Source organism: Anastrepha ludens, chromosome 4 (genome assembly GCF_028408465.1).
Source record: "Anastrepha ludens isolate Willacy chromosome 4, idAnaLude1.1, whole genome shotgun sequence".
Lineage (NCBI taxonomy): Eukaryota > Metazoa > Arthropoda > Insecta > Diptera > Tephritidae > Anastrepha > Anastrepha ludens.
The window spans coordinates 13844706-13857382 of record NC_071500.1 but is presented as its reverse complement, the minus strand read 5'-3'; the positions used below and the strand labels follow the sequence as shown (position 1 = coordinate 13857382).

The 12677-nt window shown below is 37.9% G+C and overlaps 1 protein-coding gene across 1 annotated transcript; it reads right to left on the bottom strand.

Annotated features, from left to right (window-relative positions):
• Nucleotides 1-8646: 8646 nt before the first annotated feature.
• Nucleotides 8647-9819, bottom strand: LOC128860103 (heat shock protein 27). The gene has a single exon (XM_054097365.1). It carries the CDS (start codon nt 9495-9497, stop codon nt 9033-9035), a length of 465 nt encoding a protein of 154 aa, XP_053953340.1. The 5' UTR covers nt 9498-9819; the 3' UTR covers nt 8647-9032.
• Nucleotides 9820-12677: the final 2858 nt, after the last annotated feature.

Sequence of the window (12677 nt, the reverse complement as noted above, 5' to 3'; positions counted from 1 at the left end):
GCTTTGTTCTGATAACTTCGAGTTTATTTATTCAAAATCGTCCCCTCTGTCCTCGATACACTGTTTTGCGCGCTCTAAAAGTTTTTTGAATGAGTATTTCAGGTAATTGAACGGAATGTCCTTCAGGACGTCGGTACAAGTCTTTTGGATGGCCTCTACCGGCGCAAAACGTTTTCCTTTGACGGCCAAATGCAATTTTCCTAATAGGCAGAAATCACCGGGAGCCATATTAGGCGAATACGGTGATTGATAGTTCAAATGCGATTTCTAGTCAAAAAATTAGTCACAAGATTGGATCGATGAGATGGTGCATTATCGTGCAATAAGCGCCAGCTTCCAATTTCGCGGTATTCAGCGCGAATTCGACGAATGTGATACAACAAACGATTCAAACGCCAAGATAGTAAATTGCATTGACGGCATCGACTTGATTTTTGACTTCTCCGAAGGTGATATTTTGGGTGGTGGCTCGTCTGGGGCCTTCCATTCGGCACTTTGACGCTCAGTCGACGCTTCAGGTTCATGTTGAAAACACCACGTTTCATCACCAGTTACAATGTTGCAAAGGAAGTTGTCGTCTTTTCTCGCCCCTTTAATGAGGTCTTTCGAATGTTGAATTCTGAGCAGTTTTTGGTACTCAGTTAACTTGTGCGGAATGAAACGTGCACAGACCTTTTGTAAGCCCAAATGAGCAGTTAAAATGCAATAAAATCGGTGCTTTGGAGATACTCAACTCCGATTCCATGAATTTCAACGATGATTTCGGCTCATTTTTGATATATTTACGAACAATTTCGTTGGAGTTTTCGGTGATTACTGATTTTAGGGCCCCGAGTGTTCATTGTCATTTATGTACTCACAACCATCTCTGAAACGTGTAAACCACTCATGAACTGTGGCAGGAGATAGACAATCATCGCCATAAACTTTTTTCATCAATTCAAATGTTTCGGTAAGCATTTTGCCGATTTTAAAACACAATTTGATTTTAACTCTTTGTTTGAAACTCATTTTTGTACCGATGACACAAACATACTGACACCTTAGACGCAATAATTTCGCTTCCACTGAACCAAATGTCACCAAGCTTTCACTGGAAGTCAGCAAGGGATGTATCATAACTCCCAACGCACTAACTCATTAAAAAGATGGTGCCATCAAACACATTTTTATGATGCCATTCTTGTTTATTTTGGACTTCACCTTGTATATCGACTGGCTCAACAAAATTTGTATTAACCTGAAAATAAAAGCAATTCAAATTATTTCCCTGAAGTAAATTTTATGTTACTTGCAAAACGACATCAATATTGGCAGACTTGATTGCATGTATTACCATTATTAGCTGAATTTAAATTATAAAAATACTTCACCAATTTATTCTCTAATCCTGTGTACGATAAATTCCCCTCTAGTGGAGTGCAGCAACTCATCTTTAGTTTAACAATTTTAAAGGATGGTTAAATTTCAAGTTGAATGTGAACCACACCTAAACATCAACGACACTGTTGGACTTCTTTCTTTGGGGTTATTTGAAAGAAAAGGTGTACGTCGATAAGCCCGCAACAATTCAAGAGAATAAAAAATGTTAGTAATAGGACTATGAATAAGTTCGTGCGGTTTTTTTTCGAAATTTGAAACTTTATTGACGTAAAATGGTTACAAATTTAATATTCAAAATATTGTCCATCGCTTACTACTACTTTTTCCCATCTTTCTGGCAATTCACGGATTCCCTTTGTGAAAAATTCGGTCGGTTTTGCCGCAATCCATGAATCGATCCATTTTTTGACTTCATCGTAATTACGGAAGTGCTGGTCAGCCAGGCCATGTTGCATCGATCGGAAGAGATAGTAATCGGATGGCGCAAGGTCTGGACTATACGGCGGGTGGGGTAGGACATCCCATTTGAGCGTTTCTAAGTATGTTTTGACCACTTGTGCAACATGTGGCCGAGCATTGTCATGTTGCAAAATAACTTTGTCGTGTCTATCGGCGTATTGCGGCCGTTTTTCTCGCAGTGCTCGGCTCAAACGCATCAATTGTCGTCGGTAGACATCCCCCGTAATCGTTTCATTCGGTTTCAGTAGCTCATAATACACAACACCCAGCTGGTCCCACCAGATACACAGCATAACCTTCAGGCCATGAATATTCTGCGCCGACGTCGATGTTGAAGCATGGCCAGGGTATCCATACGTTGCCCGACGTTTTGGATTGTCGTAATGGACCCACTTTTCATCGCCAGTCACAATTCGATGCAAAAAACCCTTTCTTTTGTGCCGTTGAAGCAGTTGTTCGCATGCCATAAAACGGCGTTCAACGTCTCTTGGCTTCAATTCATACGGCACCCAATGGCCTACCTTTCGGATCATTCCCATGGCTTTTAAACGTTTGGAAATGGTTGATTGATCAACTCCCAAAGTTTTTGCAACCTCTTCTTGCGTTTGAGCCGGATCTTGATCGAGCAATTCCTCCAATTCGGTATCCATGAACTTTGGCGGCGCACCCTCGCGTTCTTCGTCTTCCAAGCCAAAATCACCACTTTTAAAGCGTGCAAACCACTTCTGGCACGTTCGCTCAGATAGAGCATGCTCACCATAAACTTCCACCAAGATACGATGACTTTCGGCTGCTTTTTTCTTCATATTAAAATAATGAAGAAGAATTCCCCGCAAAAACACATTATTTGGCACGAAATTCGACATTTTCAAGTGTGGTAAAAATATTGTTGTTTACGCTTCAAATAAAAAACTTATACTGACGTTTGTGCCTTACGACAGTAGCTCTCCAATGAATGTTTGGAAATGTGGATCGATGGAATAATAATCAAGTTACGCCATCTGTTGTAAAACCGCACGAACTTATAAATAGACCTATTACTTTTTAAAATAAGTTGAAAAAAATGTTTAACATAGAAATTAGTAGAGCGCTGCAACGCTGGAGTTTCCAACTGGCGTACAATACACAGCTCGAAATTATTATCTAAAGCAAAGAATTCAAATGGATTTCTAATTATCATGATTTTTTATTCTAGATGAACTAAGAAAACTGAGAGAAAATCCAAAATTTCAACTTTTCGGAGGTTCTAAAGAAAACAATGTCTTTCTATAAAAAAAAAATTCACTTCAACTTGGTATAAAAATCTTGAAACATTTTTTTTTTATCTATTTTGTTAGTTCAAATAGAAAAGAATTTAATACTGAAGGGAACAAGCTATGATTCATTGCAAAAGGTTCATTAGTTTTTTCTTCATTCATGTAGGCCAATTAAAAGAAATCATAAAAATGAAAAGTCGAGAAAAGAAGATAAAGTTTGTACTATAGCTGTCCGGTCACAGCGTAACTACCTAACGCTCGCCTACCTTTGGCTTTGTATCTACGGAAATATTGAGAATTAGGCTCTGTAACTTTGTGTGAATATTCTGAAATATATTAGGAATCGCTTAAAACGAAAAACAAAAAATTGATTTTTTTGACCTTATAAACAAGGCTCTCCCCTTAACGACATAGAATCTTAATTATGCCTCAGCGTCATCGAATATTTGGACCATCGGATGGAGGTGTGCTGCCGAGGCCGCGGCGGCCATTTGGGCGATATTTTCTTCTATACTTAATTGAGCCATACCGGTATTATCATAATAAAGAGAAGTGACAATAATTTCCTAAAAAAATTATATTTTATTCAAAATCAATACCGGCCCTTGAAACTTAACCACCGTTTATAACCAAATATCAGAAAGTTCGAAATCGCATTACAAATTCGCTCAAATTCCTCAAATTTTTTTCTTGTAAATATTATACTTCCTGTTGAGTCCATCAATAAATTTTCAAATTATTGCAATTGAATCTGCTGATAATTTTGTTGAATTTCGCATTGATTCGGTGATGGGGCTGAATATGTAAGTGAGTAATATTTCTTATAACCAATAATTGCCTGTATTGTCAGTAATTATATCACATAATGACCTGTAGAAAGTATTTTTTCAGAACAATTACCTTTACTTTTTCCATAAAAGTCGGTACTTCTTTAATGTTTTTAAATGAAATGCAAGCATATCACATATAATTACGCATTTACATACCTACATCAAACCTTCACTTCCCAAACTATCAATGATCAGTGATCGACCTTAGGCGACGTAATTTATTTGTCACTCAAGCGTTAAGTGCCACCAATAAATTGTTTTGCTACCTCTGTATGTTGTTGCTATCGCCAATGCTACAAAATCTGCATTCAATATTTGCTACGAGAATATTGTTAAGTTTCAAGCGACGCTCAAAGTATTCGCAAACATTTTTCTAAATGGTTTCCAGTTGTTATTGTTGTTATCTCGTATTTTACTTCCAATTCTGTTTATTTATTTTTTCCACTTCGCTAAATGCGTTCTATTCTCAAAACAAGTCACACTCTGCGCATGTATGTGCAGATGTATGTGGTTTGTTTGTGCGCGCGCGCTTGTTGCCAAATAAGTAGTTGTTACGTTGCTGGTGCGCCCACCTACGCGTATACGCGACTTAATATAAAACAATTCAAGTTGAAGGCACAATTCGCGAATAAAATAAAATTAAACATAAATTAATTGTATGAAAATAAATATGTACGTAAGTACATATAAGCGGAATGGAACTTGGGGAACGCCTTGTACTGAAATATTTGTGGGTATGCGTTTACATGTTAATATATTTTATTAAAATTTTTTTTTCTACAATTTTTCTTTCTATTTTTATAAATTTTAAAATTTTTTTTTAACTATTATATATTTAAACCACAGCGTACGCTCGATAACGTGAACGCTATAAAGCGTGCACACCCCAAAACGTGAACAGACATTTTTGTGCATTGACTACTCTAAAACGTGAACAAACCCAAAAAGTTCTAAAACATGAACAATAAACGTTAAAATTATTTGAATGTAGTTTACTTTGATCTCAAGTAATTCTGAAATTGGGGAGCCCCCTAATTATAAAATAGGCATTTTATTCGTAATTGCATGTAAGGAGTAAAATATTTCAGTCGCGGTTTTCGTTTGCAAAGAGTGTTTCGTCTTATGGTTTCTGGTGAAAATGAGTTCTAATGAAAAAAAAAATGTTACAAGATTACCAAAGTCAATTATTTTTTATTAATTATTCCTCAAAGTTTAACAATTTATTGCGCATTATTCCGCTCTTCATGATAAGAGAGAATTTTTGTTCGCGGATTATTCCGTCAAATGATGCAAAAGGGTTAATAATTTCTACACTGTTAAACATAAAATGGCTCGATTCGAATGCATTTTTTATAGTTTTAGATTTCATCTCTGGTATTTTAAATCAAAAATGCTTCTATCAAAATTTATTTACTCAGAAGCAAATTCTGCTCAAGTCAAAGAGCGTTCCGAGTATGTAAGTAAGTGCAGGCAAGGAATTTCTATTCCTTTATGAAGCCTTTTTCTTCAGCACAATTCGACGTATCTGAAAATATATTTGCTTATTATCAACTCACGATGTTATTAAATAGAAAAAAGTCATACCGTTAGACTCATAGTCATGTTGGGGCAGCTCCATCCTTCATGCTGCAAGATGCTTTAAGGCGGTATGGAGTCCTTAAAATCATTATTAGCGGCATATTATTTTGAAATTGCATGCAGTGAAACCTCGATATAACTAAGTTAATGAATTTAACAAATACAAAACACGCTTTGCTATATTGATAGTTCTGTTATAGTAAAATTTGAAAACTTTAAGAAAATTCTGTGACAGTTTTTATCTGCATGCTCGAGAAAATAACATTGCCTCTTCTGAATATCGGCTATAAATAAGATTAAATATTGAAAATATGATAGAAATGGCTCCTCTGGTATATTCCTCTTAACAAACTCGCGAATTTTATTCGCAGCACGAAAAATTGATTAGTTACATTTTGATTTCTATTTGAACCTATTGGTTTTCAAAATGGCGAATGGCGTTCGAAAGTTGTACACCTAGTATAGGAATGGTAGTAAGTACCACCATCCAAACCATCGAACAGAAGCTTTTGTAATTTATCAAGTTTCCGTCTTTCTTAAATTACCAAATTTGCTAGTTTATATTGAGAGCATCCAATAACTTCATTTTGTGATTTTGAATCATTTATGTCTACTAAAATCCCTAATCGTAACTAAGTTCTTTTGCACTTAGCGACATAATGATGATGTGCCTGAAGACTTCTACTTAATCCTAAATGTTTTCCTCACATTCGGAGAATCCCTTTTGATAGATAAAGAAGGTTATAATGACGTCGATTAGTTGAATTCCTCCAATAATATTGATGCCGATTGCCTGTCAGTTATTTCACATGTAAGTTGTGCTTCTCTGGCCGAACCTTTGAGACGCATTCTCAACATGCCACTCTCTGTGGAAGCTTAACCCGATGGCAGGTAACTGACTCACGTCATTCTCAAAAATGAACAAAAAATTGTATTACGGACTATAATTTAAATGTAGGCCAATTTCCAAGCTGTCTTAAAACTATTTGAGTTGATAGTCAAGTATCAAATTTATTTTGCTCTAGAACATTTGTTGTGGCAGAATCAACGTGGGTTTGTTATGGGTAGATCGGTTGTAACCAATTTAGTTGCTTTTTCGGAGGGCTGTTTCAAATGTATACCAAGTTAATGCCACTTATAATCAAATTTTCTATGGATAGTACAGGGTGGGCCAAATAAGACCTACTAATGTTAAGCACGAATAACTTTTTTTTATTTTTTGACATATTAATTTTTGCCTTTTTGTAGGTTATAACTGAATTGTTGGAAATTTATTATGGAACCCTACAGTGCAACATACCGCGTTAAAATTATCGAGTTTTTCTATTCTTACACAATTAGCCACACAAATTAATTTTTTAAATAATGTTTTGATGACGGATGAAGCGAAGCGAAGAACTGTATATAGTGTGGCTCTGAAAATCCTAGGGCAACACACCATAATCAGTTGCATCCATCTAAATGTACTGTTTGGTGCGTTGTTATGGCCACTAGAGTTATCGGTCCATATTTCTTCGAAAATGAGGGTGAAATGCCGGAATCGACTTCAGGAGCTTCTTACAGAACATTGATTGAAAATTTTTTGCGGTCAATGGCAGAGCAGTATCCTAATTTGTGGTTTTAACAAGATGGAGCAACTGCGCATACTGTTAGGCAGTAGTCTCTAGTGATTAGTAGGTCTTATTTGGCCCACCCTGTATATTCCATGGCATATTGATAGCTCAACTTGGGGGCTATAGCTTTTGTTCTGGAGTTTGTCTTTGTTGTGTAATAAGTTCTTTGTTGTTGTAGTTGCTAATCTATTGATCCAAGCATTTGTTGCTTCTTCTGCTACTTCCCAGGCCAGTATGCCTCTTCCTCCTTATGATTTGTGCTCTTCATTAATCATATTTCCACTTTTTTTCTAAGTGTAACTTTCTTCAGTACCAGCCCCTTACTGTTGGCAATCGCGAGTTTGAAGCGGTCAAGAACTTTGTTTATATAGGTACTAGTGTTAACGAACGAACGACGTCAGACTAGAGATTAAACGAAGGGCTTAGTAAGCAATTGAGAAGTATAGTCCTCTCACGAAAAACGAACACAACGCTGTACAAAAGCCTAATCATCTCCGTCCTTGTATATGGTGCAGAAGCTTTGACGATGATGAGAACTGATGAGAACACACTACAAACGTACGAGCGAAAAATTCTCCGAAAAATCGTTGATCCTCTTCGCGTAGGCGAGTATAAGTTCTGTATCTGATGGAACAGCGAACTGTATGAGCGTTACCGAAATGTGACCATGTCTCGACCATGAATGAATGTGCTCCGGCAGGCTAGTCCTGCGAGAGGGAACCCACTGATAGACGATGAGAAAAAGGAAGACCTCATCTTATTTGGGCAGATCAAGTAAGGCGTAAAGTGTCAACACTGGGTTCACCAATTAGCGCCAGAGAGCAGCAAACCGAGCTAGATGGCGCATTGTTTTAGATTCCACCAAAACGAAACACGGTTATAGTGCCATCTAAGAAAGTATCATAAGTAGTACGGCGCAAACTATCGAACTCGAGTATTCGATCTTCTTTTCTGACCCCAAACCTATCTATGTTTCGAATATAAATCGTTTTGCTTCATAAATATACAAATTGTCAATAACTCGACTACGACGCCACCAAATGAAATTTTAGCTCTAATCCCGTGTCAATGGGTCATTCGTGTCCGGCCAATTCGTTGTGAAATCATGAATTTTTTATGAAACTACTGCACAGTGCATATTTTATACCATTTGCTTATGATAAAATATTATTACCACAAAATAAATAATTTTGAAAAAATCTCTGCGAATATGTCTAGCTAAATCTTAGAAGATACCCTATGATTTTTTTCCAATTTTTGGTTGGCGTGATACAGTAGAAATAAGTGCCGGACGCGAACGACCCATCGGCATGAGAATAAGGTGCCATGGAAGCTTCGATTACTTAAATCAAATATCACAAAAAACGAAGTAATTCATTAATAATAGTGAAGCTTAAACGGCTCTACATTCCATCACCTTTGACACTTCTATTTCCATAGCTACGCACCTATGCCAACACACCTTCTTGTAAATGTCTCCATCCTAAATGTCCTGCACAAGTTTTTTTTTTTAATAAAATTATCTCGATTTTATTTAACTCCGATACATTTTTTATTATTCTCAAAAAGTTTGTGTTAATTACAAAAAATTTCCAAAAAAATGGCAAGCTATTTGGTGATTTCGTTTTTCTGGTTTTGAACAGAAACTCAAAGTGCAATTTAATTCGTAGAAAATAAAAATCGAAAAGAACAAAGACAAAAAAACGAACTCCTCGCGATTTAGTATTGTGCTAAATCATAACAAATATTTTAAAAACTACGTATAAACAGCAGCACACGCTGAACCTTTTTGTGTTCTCCGCAAATTTTGCTTAACAAACGCAGACACACACAAACTACTCGCACGTGTGCTGGTGTTAATTACAATTACTGCAAAACCATGAATATCCTTTCGCCTTCCACTCTAATCCTCATCAGTTCTTAATGCTCAGATATGGCAGACCCACTTGACGCACATAAACGCTCCGTTCAGCCTGCGCTGGTGGTGGACATTTTATGGACAAAATGCCATCGGAGGAGAGTTCGGAGCGCACATCGTTCGGATAGAAGCCGCGTGGCAGGACGAAACGCTTAACTATATGACGTCCAACATAGTTGTCACCGTCTCGTCGCTTCTCGTGTTTCGCCTCCACAACCACAGTGTCGCCCACTGTCTTCACTTGAATTTCATAAGGCTTGAAAGGATGCACATCGACGTTCGCCTCGAAGCCGTCTTTGCCCACAACAACACGACTTAGATCTGGCGAAGAGTTGAAGCGTGCCAAACGCTTCCAGTATGGCAACTCCCAGTCGAAGAGATCCTGGTCACGCCACAGGCGACGGCGATAATCCCAATAATCCCAATCATTGAGATTAGTAGACGAAGGAACAACGGCCATTGCGTAGGCACCAAAAGTTTTATTTTTTTTATTATTTTTTTCTTTCACAAACGCACGCAAGGATTTGTGTCGAAGATATTTCGTTACTTTTTCTTTCACTTTGCTTGGCGTAACAATGAGGAGAGTATATTTTCGCTCTGATTTTTTGTTTTCTTTTAGTTTTTTTTAAGTAGAAGGGAATTGTTCGAAACTGTTTTAATTGAAATAAATTCCACACTTTTCACGGATGCTGATTTTATGCTCGATTGCGTTTTGCTCACTCCCGGGGATACGGATGAGTACGTCCGTACACGATTTCCGCGCTGTGCAAATAAACTCGGATTAGATTGGGCGCAAGCTTTTTATAGGCACACATACACATGTATGTCTCTGCGTAGACATGTGTAGCGATGGTAGCTAACTGCGAGCGCCACCGTGAGGGTTTCCGAGCGTGATTATTTGAATGGGTGTGTGCGTGTGTATTTGTGCATGGCATTTCTATAATGTAAGTTCGCGTTTTAATTCAATGTCGATTGGAAGCTCGCAAATTACATTGCTTGGCCTCTGCTTTAGTTCCAGCAATTTACGGGTATGATTTTTCTGTTGTTGTTACTTTGCCTATGTACGCGTGTACTCATACAGATGTACAAAATTGAGTGTTCTAAATTATTTTTTAATAGTTTTAGGTAGATAAATAGATTTTATCAAAATTAAGAATTTTCATAGAATTAAAAGAAAAGTATATTATATCGTAAGCCACAATTCGGATTGAACTTGATTTTTTTTTTTATTTTTATTTTGGGTATTTTGTTTATAATTTGATTTTTAAAATAAATACGAAAAAGTATATGAAATGGCTAATAAAGACTGTGAAGATTAGATGTACTTTTTCCAATAGAGTTTTTTGATAGATCGCGCGTGACTATTGTCAAAGTAAATACATACTTTTTTTTCAGTATTCATTGATATTTTATCATGGAAGGACTTACGCCTCAACAACGGTTACAAATTGTGCAATTGTAGTACGAAACTCGACGCTCTGTGAAAAATATTCATCGCGCACTCAGATCAACTTATGGTTTTCAGCGATGAGTTCCATTTTTGACTTAATGGCAACTCGAAGCTATTCAAGAACAGCCATTACATCCACTGCAAATAACCGTTTGGCAGCCTATGGGCTGGAGGAATTATCAGCTTATATTTCTTCAAGGACGAAGCTGGCGCCTACGTAACAGTGAATGGCGATCGCTCTCCCGCTTAGCAACTTTTTGCGCAGATGCAACTAACATTTGAAAGGGATTATCTTAAAAAAATAAAAAAATGTCCAATCGATTTGAATTTTCGTTGTTTTATTTCAATTTAAAATCCGATACCACTAAATTGACAACTTTTTATATATTTTATGTTATAAATAGTTTCAGCTATCACAGCTGCTTCTTATGAAAATCAAAAGCAAGCCTTATCTCTCTGGACGTCAATTGTAGCTGATTATTAGCATAGAACAGTACCTGAAAGTACTTCCACAGACAGAAATGGAAACAGTAAAATTGCATGGTCGAGGCAGCCAAAAGGTCGACATTTTTGGTGATGATGATGCGGAGTCGCCCACATCCATATATCCCATACAATACGATTTTGATGAGTATTATCTCCATGAATGTTGAAAAGTTGAGGGACATCTCGCCGGAGGGACATCGTGCCAGAATATAATGCTGGACGTGACTATCAGCCCTCGGCGGCGGTGTAGATGCTGTAGAGGGAAAGGAACTTAATTGCGACGCTATGGAAAACGGAGGATTTTAAATTTCACAGTTCACTGCAAACATCTTCTGAGTCCTTCAAAAAGTTTTGTGGTGACTGTGGATTAACGCCAAATTGAAGTTGTATTGCAACTGGGTCGCGAAACTGCCGTATGACAGAGATTTTCGATGGGCTACAAGCTTTAGCCAGAAGACTAGTTTCTATTGATTTGATTGAAAATATTTGCATTTTAGTGCTCAACTCGACGCTTTGCTCGGGTGCGCTGTGCTTTTCAGCAACTTGAGATAATACCGACGTCAGCAGATTCACACGTAAATTTATTGCGTGCTCAATGTGAGTAGAAGAAGAACTGCCAAACTTATAACCAGAATCTCTGTCATATTCATATTATAATAAAACTTGGACCGAAAAGTTGCGGGCCTAACAAAGAAAACTCCCTTTTTTATTTTGTTCAAAATTAGTTTTAGTCATCAACATAATTTCCATCAAGACTTTAGGTGGCCATAACAACCTCTCTCCAGACGCCTCTGCTCCGCGCGCGCCTTCTCCAATTCTGTACACCAAGCGAGCATAGGGTTTCCTCCACCTGGTCCTTCCACCGGAGCAATGGTCTTCCTCTGCGTCGGCTCCCTTGGACTTCGCCCTCGAACACCTTCTTTGCTGGAGCTTCTCCACACATACGCACGACATGCCTTAGCCAATACAGGCGTTGGATGGCGGTGCCTTGAACTACGTCAATGTCGGCGTAGAGCTCATACAGCTCGTGGTTCATTCTTGAACGGTAGTCTTCGCCAACGCGCACAGGACCGAAGATCTTACGAAGAACTTTTCTCTCGAACACCCCAAGAGCGGCTGCATCGCTTTGTGACACTACCCATTCCTCTGCGCCATAAAGCAATACGGGTATGATGAGCGTCTTGTAAAGTGTCAGTTTGGTCATGCGAGAGAGGGCTCAACTACTCAATTGCTTACTTAGCCCATAGTAACACCTATTAGCAAGAGTGATTCTCCGTTTGATCTCCAGGCTGATATCGTTGTTGCTGTTAACGGCGGTGCCAAGATAAATAAATTCTGGCAAAACTTCGAAGGTATAGTTGTCTGCAATGGCGTGCATTCCTACACGCCGTGTGTTCCGCGTTGTAGACAGCATATACTTCGTTTTACTCTCGTTCACCACCAGACCCACTCGTGTGATTCCTTTTCGATAGCAAGAACAACTCAGTTATTCTAGCGCCGCTCTAACATTTCAATACCACTTTTGTAGAAAAAAGGAATCAGTTTCAGCGATAGCCTCTTCATTCGAGCAAAATTTCTTACCGGCGAGCATTTTTTTAGGTCTGCGAACAGCCAGTAGTCGCTGGGAGCCAAATCTGACGAACGCGGTGGATGTGAAAGTGAAATTCGAAGTTCAATTCATGTAGTTTTGAAATTGTTTTGATT